The 24720-nt window shown below is 38.4% G+C and overlaps 1 protein-coding gene across 5 annotated transcripts in view; it reads right to left on the bottom strand.

The window, feature by feature from the left end:
• Window positions 1–24720, bottom strand: part of RALGAPA1 (Ral GTPase activating protein catalytic subunit alpha 1) — a 265455-nt gene that overhangs the window by 158595 nt on the left and 82140 nt on the right. For 3 of the 5 annotated variants that reach the window (XM_045013658.1, XM_045013659.1, XM_045013660.1), the window contains one exon: window positions 1670–3181. In XM_045013658.1, the coding sequence (XP_044869593.1) occupies window positions 1670–3181 (1512 nt within the window). The remainder of the gene's footprint in view (window positions 1–1669; window positions 3182–24720) is intronic. The other 2 variants (XM_045013661.1, XM_045013662.1) reach the window with 1 other exon arrangement.

Genomic DNA, 24720 nt, shown 5'->3' with positions numbered 1-24720 from the left:
ACTACTCAAAGTTGTTAATGCTTGCTTTAAGGATACAGCATACATCCCTCCTCCCTTCCTCCACATCACACAAAAAAATAAAAAAAATAAAAAAAATGTACAAATCCTAAGAATTTTTATTATTTCTAATGAGGAACAATGTTGGAGAAGAAAGTACATTAGATAAAGAAATATGATAAATGTCAATGTAGTACTGTATACAGTTAGTATACTTGCAAATAAAATCTTATGTAATAAAAATGTATGGTGCAATATGGAATACAAACAAAAAACTCTTTAAATGGTCAGTGATTTATGAACAATTAATTAATTTCTATCTTTTTTAGTTTCCACATTATATAGAATTACATTGCCTTAATTATACTATGAATGTTACATCTAATTATAGCATTTTAGCCTTTAAGGTTGCAATTATCCCTCAGGAGACTACAGTGAAAATTATATGAATTTACCATAAGACCTTAATATCAAAATTTCCAAAAAAAAAAAAGATATTTTGAAATAATTTGTGTCTCAATACTTTTGCAAATGTAAACTGTTTCTCTTGGAGAAACTACATAAAATGTTAAAACAAATGATACACAAATAATCTTTTTTCTGAGATAGTATGATACTAATCCCACTGCCCAGATTGTTATTGTGCTATGCCTACAAAGACTGCCCTCAGGTGGCATTAACATCTCAATGCAGGATGCATGACAGAACATTCTGTTAATCATGCTAGCATAACAGTGTAAAAAGGAAAACCTACCTTACTGCTGAAAGTTAATTTATTGTTCATTTAAGGTTATTTAAGATGAGAACTAAGATGATGAAAATTAGAACAATAGCCTTGTTCTATTTGATCAGTCCACAGAGGTCCCATATTTAGCGGAAGGACTACCATGAGACCTTTATGCACATTCATGATCCAAAGAAAAAGAAAGCAATGATAGAGATTGCCAAGATGTAACTGCATCCACTTCAGTGAATGCATACAGAAAGGCCTAAAGCATGTTTTGAAATGGTTCAAACAAAAAATTACTAAAGCCACATTGGATTGTTCTAATGAAGCCATCCAAATAAGAGGAAATTTCTGGTTTACTTAACGTTAAAAATATTCTGTATGTGTTACATAACTGATTAAAAGCCAAGTCTCAACTTCAAAGCCTAATTTTGGGAGAATTTTTTGTTTTGGAGGAGAGAAGGAGGAGGAGGAAGAAAACATACTAAATGAACTAGCAATTTTAGCTGATAGCTGAGTCTTTTTACCAGACAGACAAACAATAGGTACCAGAACTTACTATTCCACTAGAAATTAAAAAAATCTGAAAGCCATACAGTAGGCTGAATTTCAAAGCCCTCTAGTGTAGGCTATGATGCAACAAGACTTGCATTTGATCCCTTGGTAGGTCATTTACTGTCTCTTCCTCTTCCCTAACTTGATGGTCTTCAGCAGCAAAGAGGTTCAACTAAGTATCTTTAAAAGGGAAATTAGTAATTTAAAGTATGTAAACATAACTTATGCTGGGGAAAATTTCAGCTGGCTAAAGGCGCATGCATAACCAAACAGGGAAAGCAGTGATCATCCCAAAGCCTTTTGATTGCTTATAAGAGCTTGCTTCAGTTGCATTAAGCCAAACTGGTGCTGCCTTTCTCCTTTTGCACTGTGCACACTGTTAGTGCTCACCTGCAGCTTTCCTTCCAAAATAGCCCATTACATGACTGTACAGATCCCTCAGTGGAGCCTCTGCTGGTATTCTGTTCTGCCTCTGTGGGGAAACATTTGCCTTCGGCTTCGAAAGAGCATGTACAACAGTTTTATAAACACCACCCAGGGAGCCCTGCTGTGGTCCTGACTCCTGACCTGATGACCTAGGTGCACTCCGATTATGCAACTGATTAGCTGCAATACCTTCTTTCTGCAACATATCTGTTTGAGCTTCTGTGGATTCCTTAGTCTGTTTACTACTAACTGAAGCTGCATTGGCTGCATCTAGAGGTCTATATACTCCTGGTCTGACTAGCTCCAAGACAGCAGAGGAGCTGGTGCTTGTGTTGCTACTACCACTACTGAAGCCACCGAGTTTACGAAGTCTTGCCCTCCAGGGGGCCTCTCTGTTTTCTAGAGGATTATAAAATTGAACAGACTCAGTAGATGGTCTAAAAGTAACATGAACGCTATTTCGTTTCTTAGTAGTTATTTTCATGATTTTGGCCTTATGGGTTACTGTTTCAGATATACTCCTTTTAGTTGGTAAAAGTTTGCCTGTAGCGTGAGGCATTCCAGGGTTAACTTTCTTTGCATGCATAACACGTGTGTCAGTTATTTTTTCATTAAACTGGGCACTTCTAGGCTTTTCAGCTAAAGCTACTTCCACAGCTACATCTACATCAACTTCAGTGGCTGTTTGTCTGTACAGGTATCTCTTTCTTTCTTTGTTATCAGGGCTACTTGACCCATGCTCAAATAAGCTTTCATTTTGTTTACCAATATGTAATTGTTTGGCTTTATCGATCACTTGATTTCTTGTAAAACTGTCTACCTGGGTAGGTGCAATATTACTTATAAAGCCACTTTGGTTTTGTTCTACATGTTCAGCTCTTTCAGCCACAGTGTTGCTACTTGCATATTTAACAGTCTGATCTCTATACTCTAATTCATCCAGTGGTGAACTATCATTTCTATTTTCTGTTGTATTGACTTCAGGAGGAGAAGCCTCAAATTTATCTATCTCATAGTGACTGCAAAGTTCTTCTTTTTCCTTAAGATATTCTCTCAGAGAGGAAAGAAGATCATCTTCACCTTCAAGGTCAACATACTGGCTTTGTTCAAAGGATGTATTTGCAAGATCTACTGGCCCTATCAAATGACAGAGATGGTCATAAATACTATCCCCAACTTCCAAGGAGGACTCTCTGCTATTCGTATCAATAATATGACTTTCAGTGGATCTATATATTGAAGAGGTCTCAGTGGAACTCTGTAAGCTTGGCGCATGATGGGATGAACTGTCAATGACAGGAACTGCACCTTTGGCTCGTTCAACTGTGAATGGTTCCAGGATGTCAGATGTGCTGCTACTTCTTGGCAGTGGCTGTTCCTCATTCAGTGCACCAAAAACTTCGCTTGGCGTGTCCTCGCTCTGTGAAAAATGTCTGACTCGAGATGGACGTGGAAGAATTTGAGTATCATCAATGTCTGTAGAAAAAAATATTATAGGTAATGTGCACAAGGTAAGTCTATGAAGATTATTATTATTCTTCACTGCTATATCCTAATGATATGCTTTAAAAAAAACAAAACAAAAAAAACACACCAGAAGAGTGCAGAGCCTTGTTTCTTAAGTACAAAGATATTTTATCTAATATTAAATGTTGTTAAAAATACATACACAATAGCCATACAGAATATGATATAAATGAGTTAGACCATCAGAACACAGCTTAAACGTTAACATGCATGGAAATGGACAGTGAGATCATGGAACATTTGGAAGTACAGTTAAAGCTAGAGCTGTGCCAATAAATTAAATAATTCAAGCAAAATTATTTTAACTAAATGTTCAAAAGAGAAAAAAAGGTACTTGTAATATTATCTCAACAGCAGAACTCTCCGTGGATTTAAACTCTTGAGAAATACATAATTCAAGAGGAGAACATGGCAGTTATCTGGAAATATAAGACTGTTCAGTACACATGAGTGACACCTAATATTTATCAGTCTCTAGTAATTTTTTTTTTAATCTAACACATAATGCATACATGAAGGCTTACATTTTAAAAAGAGAAGATGTGGAGGAGTTTGGGCCTCTGGGACACACATGTACAGATGAAGCACAAGTTAACTTAATTCTTAAAAGGATATTTTCCTACATCTTTCTAGACTTCAAGAATGCAAAACTAAAGGGATAACTGATACACAGGTAACAGATATTACCAAACTAACTGTTAAAAGATCCCATGTTGGGAAGCCAAAAAAAAAAAGACCAGGACTGGGACCAGACCAAAAGACAACAAATTAACTTCCCTCAAAAAAACCCCATACCTACTCCCCCTCTCCCCCAAAACTACACACCAAAACAAACAAACAAAAAACCACACCACCACCAAACAGTTTTAGTCAAGTAAATTTAGGTTTGGTAACTTATGAACTTTAAAAACCTAGGCCGGGTCTACACTGCGGGGGCTGGGGGAGGAAATTGATTTAAGTTACACAACTTCAGCTATGTGATCAACGTAGCCGAAGTCGACATACTTAGATCTACTTATCGCAGTGAAGTCAACAGCTGATGCTCTCCCGTCAACTCCACCTGCGCCTCTCACCCCGGTGGAGTACCAGAGTCGACGGGAGAGCACTTGGTCGATTTATCGCGTCTAGACTAGATACGATAAATCAAACCCCACTGGATCGATTGCTGCCTGTCGACCCAGCAGGTAATGTAGACAAGCCCCTAGAAACTGAAATCTTACATCCACAGAACAGTTAATACGGTTAACCAGTATAAAAGAAAAAACATCTTTAGGGTGAAAGGAGAAAGCACTCTATGCCCATTCAATTATTAGTTCTTGGCCCATCTGCTTAGGCTGCTAATACAAGTGAAAGTTAATACTAATTGAAGTGCAGGGCTTCTGCAGGCCCAATACATATCCCCCAGCAAATGGGCAGAGATCACACCAGAACATTTCACATAATCAATTGAATTGAGAAACTATAACATCATCCCTCAAATTTCCTAAAATGCTAAAGGAAACCCTAACATTACACTATATAGTACCAAATCAGTGATGTGGGATACAGAAAAATGGATAACAGCAAATGGCTGTTACGGATGCTCAAATAGTATCAGTTTCCTGATAGGAATTACAGCTATTCGAAGCAATATTTTTTTAATGGAATGTGTAATAGAGTTTTATTATAAAAATATCTGCCTCGTTTTTGTTAGAATCACTCACTTCCTGGTTATGTTTTTTTAAATGCAGATTCTTTTTAAAAGCCAGAACCATTATTAACCATTAAGGTTACTTGATCATAAAAATGGAGGAATTATTAAGGTTAAATTAATTAATTAAGGTCCAGGACTGCAAAGGTGTATTTAAAACCAGGATATATTCCACCTCAAAATTTAACAAGAGAGACTCTGACATGTTACTGCAAGATTAACCATCCTATGTTAAAGAAAGTAGGCTGACTTCACTTTAAAATTTTCTGAATTACTAGTTCACAGTCACCTAAAACAATGACAGCAACATTTAATTAAGACTGAGACTGAAGTTACCTTACAAACCTCCCGTTTAAGGAGCTTGTATGCAGAGCAATTTAACTTTTAGCTGAAATTTCTTGTTTGTTATTCAACCAAAGGTGAATATTTTGGAGAAGTTGGATATATGGAAGTGTACCTATTTCTGAGTTATATGAATGTATCCATTTGTGGGGTGGAGGTGGAAAAATAAAGTAGATATTTTCATGCTAAAAATAATTTTGGGGGGAGGGGGAAGAGGCTGTGGTTGTGATAAAAAATTTTTTAAACAGGTTTATCATGAGCTTAATACTTTGGGCCTGATCTAGAGCCCACTGATGTCAATCGGCATCTTCAATGACTTCAATGGATTTTGGATTAGGCAATTAATGAGGACAAGCGGGAGGCAAATTAGAAAAAGGTGGTATTGGTACTCATCTAAGCTCTGCTCTGTCCACAAAATAAGTTGCACCCACTTGAGTGACTAAAATGAGATTCCTCTCTCAGCAGAGTGCAGTTGTTCATAATATGATCACCCTACTTCTTTCTTCCCCACTTTGATTAGCAGTGCATTAGTTAATGATAATAAAAGTATCAAAATTTTTAAGTACCTGAGTTAACACCTCACTGAGATGAAGCAATGGTCTCAAGTTGCAGTGGGGGAGGTCTAGGTTGGTTATTAGGAAAAACTATTTCACTAAGAGGGTGGTGAAGCACTGGAATGGGCTACCTAGGGAGGTGGTAGAATCTCCATCCTTAAAGATTTTTAAGGCCCGCTTGACAAAGCCCTGGCTAGGATGATTTATCTGGGGTTAGAATAATAGAATATCAGGGTTGGAGGGGACCTCAGGAGGTCATCTAGTCCAACCCCTGCTCAAAGCAGGACCAATTCCCAACTAAATCATCCCAGCCAGGGCTTTGTCAAGCCGGACCTTAAAAACCTCTAAGGATGGAGATTCTACCACCTCCTTAGGTAAACAAAATTTCAGTGCTTCACCATCCTCCTAGTGAAAAAGCTTGTCCTAATATCCAACCTAAACCTCCTCCACTGCAACTTGAGACCATTACTCCTTGTTCTGTCATCTGGTACCACTGAGAACAGTCTAGATCCACCCTCTTTGGAACCTCCTTTCAGGTACTTGAAAGCAGCTATCAAATCCCCCCTCATTCTTTTCTTCTGCAGACTAAACAATCCCAGTTCCCTCAGCCTCTCCTCAGAAGTCATGTGTTCCAGCTTCCTAATCATTTTTGTTGCCCTCCACTGGACTCTTTCCAATTTTTCCACATCCTTGTAGTGTGGGGCCCAAAACTGGACACGGTACTCCAGATGAAGCCTCACCAATGTTGAATAAAGGGGAATGATCACGTCCCTCGATCTGCTGGCAATGCCCCTACTTATACAGCCCAAAATGCTGTTAGCCTTCTTGGCAACAAGGGCATACTGTTGACTCATATCCAGTTTCTCGTCCACTGTAAGCCCTAGGTCCTTTTCTGCAGAACTGCTGCCTAGCCATTCGGTCCCTAGTCTGTAGCAGTGCATTTGATTCTTCCATCCTAAGTGCAGGACTCAGCACTTGAACCTCATCAGGTTTCTTTTGGCCCAATCCTTTAAATTTGTCTAGGTCCCTCTGTATCCTATCCCTACCCTCCAGCGTATCTACCACTCCTCCCAGTTTAGTGTCATCTGCAAACTTGCTGAGAGTGCAGTCCACGCCATCTCCAGATCGTTAATGAAGATATTGAACAAAACCAGCCCCAGGACCGAGCCTTGGGGCACTCCGCTTGATATCGGCTGCCAACTAGACATGGAGACATTGATCATTACCCGCTGAGCAGAGTTGGTCCTGTTTTGAGCAGGGGATTGAACTAGATGACATCCTGAGGTCTCTTCCAACCTTAATCTTCTATGATTCTGTGTTCACAAATACAACATTATGGTATCCTCAGCAACTGTAATTCATCCTTGTTGCACATGGCATAAATTCAATTTTGGACACTATTTATTCGGGGAGTGGGAGGAAGCATGCACACATTTCTTATTAATTGCACTGCAGAAACACCTACTTGGGCTTTGAATCAAGTGGTGTCAAAAACATGCAAAAATACAGGTTTAACTCTTCAGGATTGACCCATTCCTAAGATTCTGGGAGGAGGTTGTTGCAGGACAGGGAGAGTCTGTAGTTAGGCAAAAGAAGGAAAGGCTGCAACTCAGGGCTCTTAGATGCGCCAATCCAACCCAATCACATCTCTCCTTCCTCTAACCTCCCTATCCCCATCTGCTGGGCCCATCCATTCCTTCATGTTGAGAGACAGGACAAGCAGACAACTTCATAGCAGCTGCTGGGGAGCATGACAGAATAGGCACATAGCCAAGAAGTGGATCCATTCTCTGAGATCAAATGGCAAAGAGCAGGAGATTCTCCTGCTTCAATATCCTGCTTCAATATCTACAGAAGGGGTCCTGCTTCAATATCTACAGAAGGGTCACAGAAATCAGGGAAGGCTTGTTCAGAGGGTGGAGAGAAAGCAGCAGATTTTTTGGCTCTCATCTATCATCTTAGAGCTCTTAGACAAATATTTTCATTCTGAAGGTTTCTAGGATTGACTGTACGATATGTAAGAAAATATAAAACATTTGCAGAGGTATGGTTGAATTATGGGACATTATAAAAATAGATTTGTCTACGTTTAAATTCTCAGTCATAATACTGTTTCATCAGAGTTTTGCACTCAACTTGTAGGAAAGCTGTAAAGGCACAATATTAAGTATCCCTCTCTGGCTCCTCCCTATTCTCTCAATTTACTGCTTCCTTTGCCTCTTCGTCGCAATGCTTGGAAAAAATTCCCACTTCCTATTCAGTAAGCCTGCTCTCTGCCCAACACCTTCAAATCCATCTCTTCCAGGCATCTTTTCTTCCTTTGCCTCATCAATACCATTGCCTCACTCTTCCTTCTCAAAAGTGTCCTGTATGTTTTAGTTATCACAGAGTGTCCCAAATGGTTATGGAGCCATATATAATTATTTTAAAAGATTCTAATTAAAAAATGTTCCTTGATAGAAGACTGCAGATATGCCTCCAAAGAAAGCAGAGTGTACTAATCATATTTCTAACTACAAGGATCAATTTGCAAATCCTCATTTTTATTTTGTGGATTAAATTTGGAACGTTTACTGCTATTCTATTCATGGAGCTATAGCACAATTTTGAAGCGCCCGAAAGGTGAAGAAATGATAGACTTGTATTCAATAATTACAGCCATAGTAAAAATGTCCTATATGTATAATATAGATTATTATTTTTGCCACAAGTCTGTTAGTCAGCTGATTGACTTTCAAGGAGAAATGTCACATTTTCCCCCCACCAGAAAAAGTGAGATCTCAGAGGCTGGATTGGAGCTAGTCATTTTCTTTCTGAAAGCTAGTGCATTACAGTGCACATATAGTGAAGGTTTTGGAAGAATTTCTCTCTTATGAGCCTTCTTAACTAGTGAATGTTGGCTGGTGTTCAACAACTTTTTGTCCTTAAGTGTGGATTTTCAAAAGACTTGAAGTGAGTTGGGTGGCTAACTCCAACACAATATGAATAGGATTGGCACCCAATTCCCTTAGAGTCCTTTGAAAATCTTAAGCTCAAAGTCCAGTGGTGCTGAAAGCCAGTTTTGATAAAAAGATTACTAGTGGGCAGAGGAGCGGTCACAGCCAATTTAGCCAGTCTCACCGTCTGTCATGTATAAGTTATGCACAGTGGACAACAAGATCAGGCCCTGATTGCGCCTCCACTCTGTGCTCAGGTATTTGGGCAAGAGAAGCCTGGAGAAAAAGACTAACATGCAGAAGAATGCAGAGATACCAGAAACGTCTGGGCTATTTGGGAGCAATCATGATGACCAATGCTCTGTCATGCTTCATCTTTCTCAGTGCTTGTAATAAGAGTGGGACAGGTAGAGAGCAGTATATCAGCTGCCTTGATGCAGTAGAAATGTCTCCCCTTTGGAGTCTTTACTCAGGGTGACCCTAAAGCAATAGGTACTACATTTTGTGTTGTCCTGAATTGTAAACAAGTCAGATGTCAGTGTCCGCATTGCTGGAATGTCGACTGAACCAAACTCTTCTGTAGTTCCAATTCTTGATCCCCAGATAGGAATCTGCTGAGGCTGTCTACAAGAATACTGTATATCCCTGAAAGGTGCACTGCTGATAGAATGATGTGGTGACTGATTCACCAAATTTCACAGGCTGATGACTGCTATACAAATTGATGGCTGGGTTGGATTTCATGCCGCCTTGCTTGTTGATATAGAATACGGTCATCATATTGTTTGACTGTACTTGAACATGTCCTGTTTTTATGTATGTATGATTTTTATGTATGGAAGAAACCTTTCGCAAGCTCTGAGGACTGCTTGCAGTTCCAGACTGTAGCGTCCATATGTCTCATGCATGCTGTATGTTCACCCAGATGAGAGCCCCATCTCAATAAGCAGGTTTCTGTGATGAGTATTTTCTCATGTGGAGGGGGAATGAATGGGAGTCCCATACAAACAGTTGGTAACTGTTTTTCCACCAATTTAGTGAGTCTCATACTCTCTGAGGGATAGATTCCTGTTTTTCCATGCTGTCTTTGCTTGGGACATATACTATCTTGAGCCAGACTTATAGGCTGCGAAGTTGAAGCCTTGAAAACAGTATTACATATGTGCAGGCAGCCAAGTGGCCTAAAAGAGTAAGACATGACCCAACAAATGTCTATGGACTGGCTTGAAGCTTTGTGACTAGTGCCTTCATGATCAGGAGTCTGTCCTTTGGGAGATATGCCCTGACTGTGATTGAGTTCAGTGATGCTCTGATAAAGTTCTATCATTTATGTGGAGACCAACATGGATTTCTCTTTGTTTACACAGATGCCCAGTGATCGCAGCAGCTTGAATAGAGCTGCTGTTGCTGAATGGACCTTTTGATGAGATCTCCTTGTCAACAGCCAATCATCGAGGTATAGAAAGACAGAAATTCTGTTGTGTTTGAGGTGAGCTGCCATGACTGACATCACCTTTGTAAACACCCTTGGGATTGTAGGAAATCCAAAAGAAGCACTTTGTAGGGATAGTGTTTTGGACCTTCAGTGACCTTGAGAAATTTCTTGTATACGGGGTGGATATCTATATAAAAATAGGGATCTCATGTTGAGAACTGTGAACCAATCTCCTTCATTTAATGAGAGAATTGTTGCTACCAACTTTCCCATTCTGAAATGTACTGCTTGAATGTAGATAGTGAGTCATCATAGATCTAGGATAGGTTTCCATTCTCCCTTTTTTGGGGGGTGGGGGGAGAGAAATCAGGAAGTATCTTGAATAGAACCCTTTTCCTTGTTATTGAGGAGTCTATGGCTCCCAGATGCAGAAGGAACCTTTTTCCTGAATAAGCATCTCCTCATGACAGTGGTCCCTGAAGAGGAACAGGGATGGAGATTTTGAAGGGGCAAGAGAGGAACTATATCATGTATCCTGCATGAACAATGTTGAGGACCCATCTGTTGGATGTTTTGGTCCACCAGTCATTGAAGAAATAGACTATATGCCCTCCAAATTGGGTATAGGAAGACAAGTGTAGGAGCTGAGTCGGTTCACAGCTCTAGACAATCTTGTCATAATTGTTTCCTTACAGATGGCTGGGTTCTGAAGGTAAAAATCAAGAGGCGCAGTCTGTCTAGTTCTTTGCAGCCTCTGACACTGCCTTAGAGGCTCATAAGGTCTGTGGTAGAAAAATGGTTGGGAAGTAGGTCTTGGCCTGTAGGTTGCAGCCTATGAAAAACTCTCTTGGATGCTGGTGTATAAACACCAAGCAAACTGAGAGTTCCCCTATAATTTTTTGGTAAGCATAGGAACTTCTTTGTCTTCTCACTAAATGAGATAGTTCTCTTCAAAGGGCAAGCCTTCTACCGTGGATTGGACCTTTCCCAGGAACCCAGAAGACCGAAGCCACAATACTCTCCCCATGACCACTGCTGTGGCCATTGAATGGGAGGCTGTGTCAGCTACAGCAAGTGCAGTCTGCCGTAATGATCTCATAATCAGCTTTTCTTCCTCGATAAGCACTTCAAACTGTTTGGATTCGAATGAGTAAATAAAAATTCTGCCCCTTTGGCACCAATGTTCATGATGAGCACCATCTGCTTGGATTGTGTTCCATGAGCGGTGCTGATGGTACTGTATACTTCATAGTATCTCTGCTAGTAGAGCATACCAGAGACCGAATCTCTGCATACACTGACGATACTGTTGGTTTAGCGAGACCTTGATTAGTAGAAGGTCTGGTGGAAGGACTTCATCTATTCAGGAATGGCACAACAGGGGAAGTCAGAATGTTTAGAGATGGTAGGCCTGAAAGAATGGGCAAAAAACTTAGAATCCTGCAGGATGAGGATGTCTTGCTGAGCACTGTATTTTTCTCTTAATAAGGGGGGAATGAGTGCTCCTCTCCGGCTGCACAATCAGAGTCAGCTTAATGAGAGATCTTGGCAACGAGGACTCCTAAGTCAAAAATCCTGATACTATCTGTGCTGGTTGCGGCCAATACTCTTCTTTCAATTGTGCTCTGGACAGTAGCGGGGTAGTTGATGGTGCTGGTTTCAAAGCAGTCTTGCTCTTCAGTGCTATGCTTGGAAAGAGCTGCTGTGGGACCGTCCCCAAGGACTTATAAAAGGGGGCTCCCTTCTTAGGAGAGAGCTCAGATGGAGATTTATCCCTCTGCTTATGAGAGGATCTTCCCTCATGTTTCTACTTAGAAGCGGTAGAGGACTTATTCCCACCTTTCTTGGCAGTAATGGAGTCTACAGAGCCTGGAGGAGCATTCTGTGGTTCCTCAGCCCATTGTACATGGGGTTCTCCTGGGTCTGGTCCATTAGGAACCTCTGCAGTCAGTACTCACGTACCTTGCAGGTTCTTAGAGGAAAGGATTGGCAATTGAGCACTTGGAGTGAACATGAGTTTCTGCAATGCAGTAGACTGGGCGTGGTTGTCACCGAACTGGGAACTGGGCTGGGGGGAGGGAGGGGGAAATATCGCCAAATTTAGCAACACTGAACAACTACCTGTATAAACTATTATCCTAAGGAAACTAACAAACATTTACAGATAAATCAGTGAAGGAAGCAAGTGCTGGACCATTCTGTTTCACACCACAGGCAGTAGAAAGGAACTGGAGAGGTCTATGCTGCCATTTATACCCTCAGTCTGAAGCACCAGGAAGATGACTGTGCAGATGTGGAACAGCAGCCATTTCTATCAAAAATCTTGTGGACTCAGATGCATTGAACGCATGCACACCCCACAGTACAAATAGGGACCAGCGCTCGAAGAATATTCCACCCCAATTTAGAAGACACTGAAGGTGAGATGAAAGAACAAGAAACAAGCAGAGACAACATTACTGGTATGAGATGAGGGACTGGAACCAGCTGACTAAAGCCTGTGAAGAGGTATAAAAACTGCCATGTGAGCACACAAACCATAACAAAGGGGGCCTTCTTTGGTTGGAATCCAAAGGTAACAAAAACAGAGAGAAACTGTTCCTTTGCAGAAATAAGCTTTCCAGCTCACTGCTGACAAAGTAAGCTAGGTCCCCCGGCTCTGGAGTCAGAATCAGAACCAATGCAGGGGGGTGGATGGACTGATCAGATGTTTGGTATGGCTACTGGCTTCAGTGCCCACTAAGCAGCACAAGTGGTATCTCTTGTGGCTTTAGTCATCTGCAACTCTCTTCTCACATAATTTAGCATTATAATGCTCTCTCAGGAGATATCATAATTGCCTAATCTAGTCAGATACTCCCCATACTAGCAGTATGTGCCATTTGCCACATGCACCTGGTTGGCAGTTTTAGAGGCATGGGAGAATGCACATGGTGTGGAACTCCAGGACAGAGAGAAGCAGTGGCCAGGTAGTGAAGGCAGACAATGAGCTTTCAACATAGGTTTATGTATAGCTGTACATTCCAATTGGCGCTGGTTACACCATTGGGCAGTTTTCTCCCACAGCGTTAGAAACCTATACCAAGGCCTATGACAATATTTTATTTCAATAAATCTGAAGCCAGCATCGGACCTCCCTCACATGGTAGGAATTAGAACAAGTGAGGTTCTAAGGAAAGGCTTTGAGTCCCTGGCCAGTCCCATCTGATACAAAACTAGAGGATCTTACCTTTACGAAAATGTATGCACCATCTACCTTGCACAAAGGGGCAGTCATGAAAGCAGTGTTTTTCTAGCTTATCTAGCTGTGCATTCTGAAATGTATTCAGTCTTACGAACTTGCTAAGGATGTGGAACAAGCACATGTGAAAAGAATACTAAAAGAAAAGTGTAATTGGATATGAAATCCCTGTTCACTCAGATTATATTTAAATTTTGGCCTCTATTCATTGCTATTACTTATCATAACACGGACCTGCTAATGTATTTGTTTCCTGTAACACTTTACAAAAATTAAGGTTCTATGAAGAGTGAGTCACTACAAATACAGCCTCTATAGGAGTCTTTCCAAGAGTATTAAAGAATTAGCCACCCTAGTGGGAGCACAGTTCAGCGATGCTAAGATGCTCTTCTACATGGACTGGCTGTAGTCATCAGCCTAAACTGAAAGAATGCAGAAGGTTAATCGTATTGGCCTGGGCATGTATACTGCAACATTAAAGTTTAACATTCTCTCAAGAGCAGGCCATGTTGCTGCTTCCTTATCTTATCAGGTAAAGAGATTTAGAGCTTTCATATTAGAAGCTAAATGTGAAGCCTACTCCGGTTACCAATTCTGTGCCCTTGATCACTAGAAACACTGTGTTGGACATATAAATTGCCACAAATATTCAGTTATCAGAATCTAGAATTTTACTTGGTTCTTGGAAAAAATTGACCTGCCAGATGATTAGACACAACCATTTGGTATCCACCAAACATACCACCATCCCACTGCCTGATGTTCCTGAATGCAAGGCTAGAGCCTGACAACACAGAACCTCAGGGCTCAACATAATAACCCTTAAGAACATGGTGAACAGCTTGTAAAACTGGAAGACAGACTGAGCATCAAGAATTCTCTACCATTCATCATATTATATCAAGCAAGCAGAAATGTGATTTAGTAAAGCTGCAGCTCATGGCCACTATGAAAGGGTGTCCATCTTTTCATTATAAAAGTGTTGCACCAGGAACTACATTTTTCATATATTTCTGATAGACATTAATTTCTCTTGCTCCCCATTTCATGCTAGAAGATAGGAGCAGGTATCCTCTAGCAGTTGGAAGCACATGACAGAAAAAGTATAAAGCCAGGAGGATTATCGTTCAATGAACCAACTCAGGCCAGCCAAATGGTGACTTGCACTACATGAAGGTGGTGTAAGGATATGAGGGGGCACATTGTGCCCCCTTATGCTCCTGTATCAGCTATCTGCATCACAGATAGCAGCACTGCAACTGATGGAGCCTCCATAAAACTGCTCCAACTATCTCCAAACAAGTGGAAAGAAACAGGCTGGAGTGTGGAGCCTTGACTCATTGAGTTGCAGCTTCCCTCTCAGGCTGTTATGGGCAATGCTGGCTCTAACAGAGGGCTTATTGGCAGAGGCACAATTGAGCTCTCAATAGCTTCAAATGAACTAATTTTATGGAGTACAAACCAGACTGAATACTTACTCACTGGGTGTATTCGGAAAAAAAAAAAGTAGAAAAATGCTTGCTTATCTTAAACATTAGACGATTTCAAGATAATTATAATTGCACTTATTACTTTCATACCAAAGGAAATGTCCTTTTAAAGCAAGAGGCCCGCTGCAGAAAAAAAGATCTTTCAAAGTAATATTTTTAGAAAATCCAGTCTCCAGTTCTGAGCACCATTAAAGGAATTCAGTAGATAATCAGTATTCAAATTCATAACTCCTAAGAATGTGTAGAAGGCAAATTAGCAGCCTTCATTTTCTGATAGCAGCTAATAACTTTTGAGTGGGTCCTTCCATTATGGGGAATAGTATTCAGCATATTTTTCCTTTCCTTTTTAAATGACCTCTCAAGTGCTGTACACCACAGAACAGAATCCGGAAGGTGTAATTTTTTCTCAGCGCAATTCAAGATGTACTACCAGAGAGAGGGAGGTAAAAGCCTTCTTTTTCCCTTTTTAAATACGAAGATTGATCTGCAGTGATTTATGTTCATTTAATTAAAACAACAACAAAACCCGAGGTGTTCCAAGCCCATGTTAGTCACTTTAGAGCCTCAGTTATTTTTGTGGGCGAGGAGGATGATATAGGAAAAAGCATCAATTGTTTTGAAGTCAGAAGAGTGGTTTTTGTTTGCTTGATTTTAAGATGTATAGGCTCTTTTAAGGATCTTTATCACTGCATCACGGTCACTTGCATTGTTCTTTATATTACATATGTATGCATACAGTGTTTGGTGCTTCATCTACCAGTATACTGATGCTGTACTGAATGCATTTTATTTTTTACCAAGGAGAATATTCAGTCAAGATTTACAGATTAAAAGATCAATATGCATCAGAATAGGCTACTAGATGTCTTATAGTGCTAATTAATCTTCCTAATTCCATCCTACCCGCTGGTGTATTTAGAAGCTTTTTTAGATTAGCCCAATCTTTTATGAAACAGATTTTAGAATAGTATGGCATTAGCAAGCAACGTTGAGTTATAATGAAAAATATTACACTGAAATTCTGCACAAAAACCTTAATGCATTATTTTCACTCAAAACTCAAATACTAGGGTAAAACAACACAGTTGGGCTATGCAGAAACACCAGGGAAGACACCGGTGGGCACAAGACCTCACCATTAACTTTCTTCCTGTCCTAGCAACCTTAAATTCTCTAACCCCTCCTTTTTTTAGATCCACAACTGACAAAATAAATAAATGGAAATAACAACACAATGCTTTCCTTTTATAAGAATCACATCTGTCCCAGAAGATTTGATTTTTATAAATGGTTGATTCTTACAAGTGGAGTATAGGTTAGTACAGGGAATTATTTTATCCCAGTGGTTTTGATCACTATATGGGCTTGATTCTTTTATCAGCGATTCTTATAAACGGAGTACACTGGTACCATCTAGTTTTTAAATCTATTTTCACCCACACATCTCAAAGCACTTTACAAAGAGTGTTACAGATGGGGAAACTGAGGCACAGTGAGGCAAACTGACATTCTCAAGGTCACCCAGAAGACTAATGGCCGAGACAGGAAGCCTCAATCCCAGTCCAGTGCTCTATTGACTACACCATACTGCCCCCCTAAAAACAACCCCCAAAATTATCCAGAGACCCAAATCCAACCATTCTTTACACATAAAAGATTGCAGAATATGGTGGGTTGCGGATTTAAAAAAAAAAGTTGAAAACCATTGTTCTAGTGCAACCTGCTTCCCAGCATAGAGTACCTTGGAATACTGATGGAGTTACCCAGGAATGCACATTTTAGAGGAAAGGTAACAAGCTGTCGGGTTGCTTCATGAAGACCTTGTTAGGCAGGGGATAATAAGGAGGGATGTTAGCAGAAAAGAAACTAACGGCTTAATAAAGGTACTTACAAAACAGCAGGAAAAAATACCCAACACATCTAGCACAGCCAGCTAGTTACTTTTAAAAATTTGTTTGTGCTAATTCTAAATTTTACGTATTTGTTGAAAAACTAAATTCTCCAGAAGACACTATTGTCAAACTTCCAGCCAACCATTCTGCAGCACCAATCATGTTTTCAGAAAACTCCAGCTCTGTACAGAAGACTTTATCCTCAAAAAACAACAACAACAACAACAACAAAAACAACCTGGGGATTTCAAACTATATATTTTCCACTTTAAATATATTTTAAAGGAGGCAGGCATACTGTAGAATATGTTTTGCCATGCTACATGGCTTTTCTAAAGAATCTCTTTATAAATATTCAATCACAAATTACTTTTCTATTACAGTTGCCATAATGTTGACAGTACAATGTCTGTGGATAGCATGCTCAAAAACTCTTATGTTGAAAGACTGCCTATGGCAAGTCAGTCAAACAATGTGTTCCTCTTTTTCCTCTCTTTCCCCCTCCACCACAAATAAAGCTTTAGATCAATTCTATCCCCCAGCTTATGGATGTTAAATTACTCTTATTGAGTAAACTGAAAAAGCAGAAAAGTTCCATTATTTTCATATTATTAAAAATTGGCACAGCACTAACTTCTAACAGCTCCAGAATGGGTTGCAAATAAAGCATGATATTTCACATAATTCAAAATGTTCATTCTTAATCTTTTCCCTTCTCCTCCCGCTGCCCCATAATATTTTACTTTGAAGAATGTATTGATTTAGCAGAATTTGAAAGCAGAAGGATTAAAAAAAGTGATAAAGGGGGTGCAGAAATTAGCAGAGGTGGCACTACCTGAAAGCTCATCAGAAAGGGGAGTGAGAACAATATCAGGCAAGAAGGGTTTGGAAGTATGGATCAGAACAGGAGCACTTTTAGCACTGCGTATATAGGCCGATGGCAGAGCACATTCACCAATGGATCGGCTTCTCATGGCTTCAAAAAAGGAAAAGAAAGAAGTGGGGAAGGAAAAAAAGAAGAGTGACTATAATGAAAGGCTTGTGTCACAGAAAAAGCAGCAACAGAGAAAACAAAGAAAGGAAGAAAACTTTAAAACTTAAAACATTTCAGCACAGCAGATATTGGCAGAGCTGTAAGAAAGAAAAAAAATCAGTGGACACATAAGACATTTTGAGTTTTAAACTTTTTATGTAAAGCAGCAATAATGCCTTTAGTCTGACAGTTACAATGATTTTCCATCCAAAATTGATAAACTAATTAAATAGTATTTTCCACTGCATCAGGGGTTGAAAAATCAGCAAGTTCAACACCATTCCAAAAACAATCAGAACTTGTGCAATTTTAATCTAAAAAGTAATTTACACTATTATAGTTCTATTTTTCTAGACTAGCGTTAGTGTTGAACAAGAGTATCCTGATTTTGAAATGAACAATTTTCAATTCAAGAATTTCCAATGGGTTTAAAATACTAAAATAATTTTTTTTTGTCAGAGCTTAACAGTTTAAACACAATACTATAATAATAATAATAATAAAATAAATAGTTCACAAAAATCTAGTTGAAGTTGATTAACAATTTCTTATTTGTACAGAAAATTTCAATAGTAAGTTCTGAACATAAATGGATATTTGATAAATCTTCCCAGATATGAATATTTTCTTACTTCAGTTTATTCAACTAGCTCAGTTCAATGACAGGTTCAAAGTTGAGAAACCAAATGAGAGCTGACTGAAAAGACTGTTTTCCACTTCCAATTTATAAATAAAGAAGAGGTGTGTGAAAGGATGAGATCTACTAGTTCTAAAAATCTTGAAGGACATAGTGAACATGGTGGCCAAAACCAACCAGTTCAATTTGCTAACCACAGATAAAATACTTCCTTTGTCTAAAAAGTTAGTTTTAAATGAAAAACGTATTTGATAAACTTACTTTTCCCTTGTATTTCCAGCTCATTTAGTTTGATTTTAGTTAATTAATAAACAAGTTTGAATTGCAGTTTTTATGCATTCTTATTTTAATTGCAGTTTCCAGCCAAACGCAGTTTGACAAAAATCACAAGTAAAAATAAATCTAGTAAATCAGAAAATCTTGAATGGCACATTTCTAACAAGTTTAAAAAATGCAAATATTAAGAACCTCAATAAATGTATGTTAACCTTAAATAAATACATATAGATGTAGTGTTTCCTCCTGGCTATTAAAAAGTATCAAATTTAGTGTAAAAAGTGCCTGTTTTAGTTGCTAATCAAGTTTTATTGGATACCAGGCAACAAGAATCAACCTCGCTTTAGGAAAATAACTAAAAACTACAAATGCAAAACAAGATTAAAACAGATAATTTATATCAGGGATTTCTGCTGGCTGATTTTGAATTAGTCAATTAAATCACTTTGATTTAAGTCAATCCACCCTGTTTGGTGGGATTACTTATATAAAGATTGCAGGATAAGAATTATATTTGCCATATTCCCAATAATCTTAACAGTTCCTTGGATAATATTGGTTTGTTTCCATTTTGCAGTATATCGGTAAGAACAGATACAACAATTTATTTCTGTCAGTATAACTAAAGCTTATAAAAGATGCAATTCATGATCTTCCAGTAGTGTTCTCCTTCACATTTTCATGATGGAAATCTTAATTAAATAATATCAAAAACCATTATACACTGACAATTTTTTCATGGGAATTTCAGTGCTTTTAAAAAAAATAAAGCTTGATTAGTAAATACAATATCTATAGACTTGTTACTCAGTTGCATGTATCTTCAAAACATTTTGAAATAAAATATGGGAGTCCTATTCTGAATGGGAATCAGAAGTACATGGAGGTGGTACAAGTTGGAATTAGTCACAGCACACTTATCACTCCAATTAGAGGGATGCCTCTAACATAGCAACATGCAGAAAAAAATGGTGAATCAATGTATGTGGAGCAGGAAACACATGGGACAAGTGGAGTGTAGAGATTATAGAGTTCTAAAAGCACTTTGAAGAGCGTCTGGTAAGACATGTTTTAAATCAAAACAAATAGTTTCCTATTAAACACAGGGCTTCTCTACACAAACATTTAACTGGTGCAATTTCAGGTATTAATCTACTCTGCATTAGCTCCCTACACACTAAGGGCTAGTCTACCCTGGCAACTTTAAAGCACTGGCTTGTGTAGTCATGGCAGAGCGCTGGGAGAGCTCTCAAAAAAAAACAAAAAACCATGAGGGGCGTAGCTCCCAGCACTGGTGCACTGTCTACACTGGCACTTTACAGCGCTGAAACTTACTGTGCTCAGGGGGGTGGGGGTGGGGGGTGGTTTCACACCCGAGTGAGAAAGTTGCAGCGCTGTAAAGTGCCAGGGTAGACAAGCCTTAAGTGTCTGTTAGTGTCAGTTCATTTGTGTACTTTGATGTAGTCCTATTTCAAAGTCCTCGATGGATCAAAATGAACTAGGGAACTGTTAATGCACATCATCAGGGTCCATACAGACAGGTGGTGTATGGCAAGCTAGTACAGGGTCGATTCACATAAACTCAGTGTTGTATAGACAAGCCCTCTGTTTATGAAAGAGAAACTGACTAGAAGTAGCTTTGCTGCGAAGTCTACAAGTAACGGTAAGTGCAAGGCTCCAGCTTCCTTTATTTTCAAAATTTATAGTATTAAAATATAGGCCATATTCTATTAGATGCACAGCATGCATTATTGTGTATCTTAAAATAAATTAAATGAACATGGATATTAGAAGATCTTTTAAACTACAGAGCATGTACCAAACTTTTATAATAAGATACTAGACCTAACAAAAGTTTGCTGATAATAGTTCATCTTAATTAATTAGCCTCCTTACAGTTGGTATGGCTACTTCCACTTTTTCATGGGGGTGTGTGTGTGTGTGTGTGTGTGTGTGTGTGTGTGTGTCCGTGTGTGTGTGTGTGTCCATTCTATGCAGCTGATGAAGTGGGCTGTAGCCCATGAAAGCTTATGCTCAAATAAATTTGCCCCCAGTGTCTAAGGTGCCACCAGTATTCCTATTCTTCTTAAAATGAAGTGTTCTTTGTAATCAGGAGCTTGTCTCCTCAACTCCATGCCCTGGAATAGTGTTTCACAGCCTTCTGAACAGCCCAGTTGAGATTATGGAAATTTAAACTGCCTTTCCAAGATAAAAATGCAAATCAATATTATTAAGACAACTGCCTATGAGGTGCTGTGAAATACATTAGCCAGGCTAGCTCAAATTTTAAAATTATTTTAGTTTAAATAAGATGTGCTATATTAGTATCAATAGTCAAGTAAGGGGAGTCTTATTACCAGGATCTGAGGTTTTCAAATGAGCGAAGGTTTTGTAGCAGCATTTTTACAATAAATTGTACCAGACAATTCTGAAAGTTCACAAGGAAGCGTCTTGATTTTTTTCTCTGTATAAATACAGTAATAGTAAAATTAAAAATATTTATTCTCCTTCCATATTTTGATTGGTGGGGGGGAAGGGAAGGGAGGAAGTAGAGGAGGCAGATGGATATGCCATATTTGCTGCTTTCATTGTATGCCTGTTTTACTCTGGCCTGTAGATTATTTGGGGCCACATTCTCACCTAAGTTATGCATCAGTAAATACCTCACATCATTCACTATTGTTCTTGCATACAAGTGTAGTAATTAGTGGATTTTTCATATTATGATATACCTCTAGGATCAGAATCTGCTGCTTAGGCTATGAATCCTGGACTCTAGCCCAACAAAGATTTTTCAACCCATATGCATACAAAGTTAAAAGGCCCTTTTTGAAAAAAACACTTTACATAAGATCAGACTAATAAATGTACACACTGCACATCAGAGAAGCTGTGAATTTTACTCAACCCAAATACATACACAAAAATGTGTGTGTCCAACTAATGGGTGCTGGCATGAGGATGGCTCAAAACAGAGGTGACACCGACGTATACAAAACATATGGATAGAAAAATAACCCCATCTTTTTCTTACCATAAAAATATTCAACATATACTTCCCCTACTCAAACATATAAGGAGTATATTACCAACAATCAAAGGAAATATACTGTATATCAAAGACCAAACACCACATCTGAGGACTGACTCCATTCCAGACCTAAATTCAGGTCTGTCTGCAGAGTCCATATAGAATTTAAGAGAATCTGATAGCCAAATACAGCCCAGGAGAAGATATATACTACCCCTGGGCACCAAGGTCATACAATTACAACCATGGTCACAACCAATTTATGTTCCATTTATTTCAAATAAGAAACCAAAGCAATGCCTTCCTAGTGCTTTAAGATATTAGCATAGGGTTAAGATTTTGGTCTCCCTCTCCTCTCCTAATGAGAATTATGCTTATGAGGGAAAAGAAAATAAAGCACAGGATTAAAATAAGGCAGGGTTCAATTAACTCACCAGAGCCAGCCTTACATATTTAAGGTTGGAGGGGGAACCTTGATGTTCTCAAACAAATTAGTTGCTAATGCTAGACATCACCACCAGCTGCAGAAGTCTTTAAAAAGTTAACTCTGGCTACTAAAAACCATTAACTCTCTGTATTTAAAAACTGAAGAAGGAAACTCATTACACATTTTACTTAATATACTGTATGTCAAGTAGTACAGTAACAGTTTGATAAAGACGTTTGCGGAAAAATTTAGCTAATATCAGAGTTCAATTTTTAAAATTATCCGATTACTTATTCCAAACGAAGTAAATTGTAAATATATATGAAAAAATTAGTATCCAAAAGGATATTGGAATATGTTACTGTATATCACAAATGGACTATTAATCACTTCATAATTTTTTTAAAACATATAGGGATTTGGAGGGCAGGCTCTAGCACCTATTTTTGGGGTTTGCACCTTATAACTGTAATATTAGTGCTGGGACACTTGTGCACAGAAAATATATTCCCATGTAAACATGAAGAGATTTATGATTTTTTAAATGGTTATATTAATAAATAAATAAAATAAATAATAATAAAAGTCCTGTTAAGATTCTTTCATGGAATAGGATTGTTTGGGGAGAGAAAAAAAACCAAACAGATATGTTACAATGAGACTAAAATCAGATTAGTTTGTTACTGATTAGGTCAATATGTAGCTTGACTTGGACAAATTTCAGTGATTTAGGAATGAAACCATACAATATCTACCTTTTGAAATGTTAATAATTAGAGACAGCAAAAATGTAACAGGATCTTTAATTTGGTATCACCTTGTTAAGGCACTGAAGGTTAACAGAAAACTCTCATACAAGGGTAATCACAAATGAACTACAGAGAGCCAATAATTATATTTTAAATATTGGAACCATAATGAAGAATAATTAGTCAAACTAGAGACCGTCAACTTAACATTAGACAGGAAATGCAGACTGGTGTTTGAATGCATGAAAAAGGCAGACATTTGAAGTTGTTTTTAAGCTTTACGGGACAGAGATTGTGTCTTCCTACACATTTACACAATGGATCTCAAGCCCTGATGGAGGCTTTAGGTGCTAAACAAATAATTAAACAAACAATCACAGAATCAGAAATGTTGAGAAGTCATCTAGGCCAGTCCCTGTGCTAAGGTAGGAGCAAGTATATGTTGACCATCCCTGGCAGGTGTTTGTGTGAGATGCTCTTAAAAACCTCTAACAACAGGGATTCCCACTCCAGTGCTCAACTACACTTTTAGTTAGGAAGTTTTTCCTAATATCTAACCTAAATCTCCTTTTCCACAAATTAAGAACATTACTTCTTATGCTACCTTCACTGGACCTGAGAAAAACTGATCACAGTCCTCTTTGTAACAGCCCTTAACATACCTGAAGACTTATCAGGTCCCTCTCAGTTTTCTTTTCTCAAGATTAAACTACACCATTTTTTTTAAGCTTTCCTCATAGGTCACATTTTCTAAACTTTTTTTCTCTCCAATTTATCCAAATCTTTCTTAAAATGTGGCACCAAAACTGGACACAATATTCCAGCTGAAGATTCCCCAGTGCCGAGCAAAAAGGACAATTATCTCCTGCATCTTAAATATAACACTCCTGTTAATACACCCCAGAATTTTAGCCGCTTTTTTGCAACTGCATCACGTTGTTGATTTATATGCAATTTGTAATCCACTATAACTCCTGGATCCTTTCGGGAGTACTACTGTCTAGCCATTCAGTCCCCATTTTGTAGTCAGGAAGAAAAATATTAAATGCACAAATGTAGTACTTTGCACTTGCCTTTATTGAATTTCATCTTGTTGATTTCTGACCAATTCTCTAATTTGTCAAAGTCATTTTGAATTCTAATCCTGTCCTCCAAAGTGCTAGCAGACCATTCCAGCTTGGTATCATCCACAAATTTTATAAGCATACTCTTCACTCCATTATCGAAGTCTTCGTTAATGAAAACATAAAATAGAACTGGACCCAGAACAGACCCCACTAGTAATAAATAGTAGAAACTAATAGTGTTGTAAGATATTCTTAAGAAAACTAACTTGGTTAATTTAAACACTGAATTAAAAATTTAAATTACCCTCCAGAATTTCTGGGGGAAAGAGGAGAAATACTTGCATTTCTGAAAGTCTACCTCAATTATATATTCAATTGATGACATGCACAATCACCATCTCAAACGGTGTCAAAACATACCAGCTGTTAGGCAGTATCAGTAAAATTACTTCTCTCACTGAATAAGGCTAGCATCATTTACCACTATGGAGATATTAAAACAGCAACAGACATTTCTAAAAAAACAATTTCTCTTTTGAATTTAAACAACTGCAATTTTCCTTCAAGCAATAGAGAACAACTGAGATCATTTTAGGAGATAACTCATAATAAGTAAGTTTTTAGTCCAAGTCACATTTGCATTTTCTAAGTAAGTCATACAAGCGTGATTGAGGCCTCCATTAAGTAA

The sequence above is a fragment of the Mauremys mutica genome, chromosome 4 (genome assembly GCF_020497125.1).
Source record: "Mauremys mutica isolate MM-2020 ecotype Southern chromosome 4, ASM2049712v1, whole genome shotgun sequence".
NCBI classification, from domain to species: Eukaryota; Metazoa; Chordata; order Testudines; family Geoemydidae; genus Mauremys; species Mauremys mutica.
The sequence above is the reverse complement of the archived record's forward strand: the minus strand, read 5'-3'. Positions and strand labels throughout refer to the sequence as shown.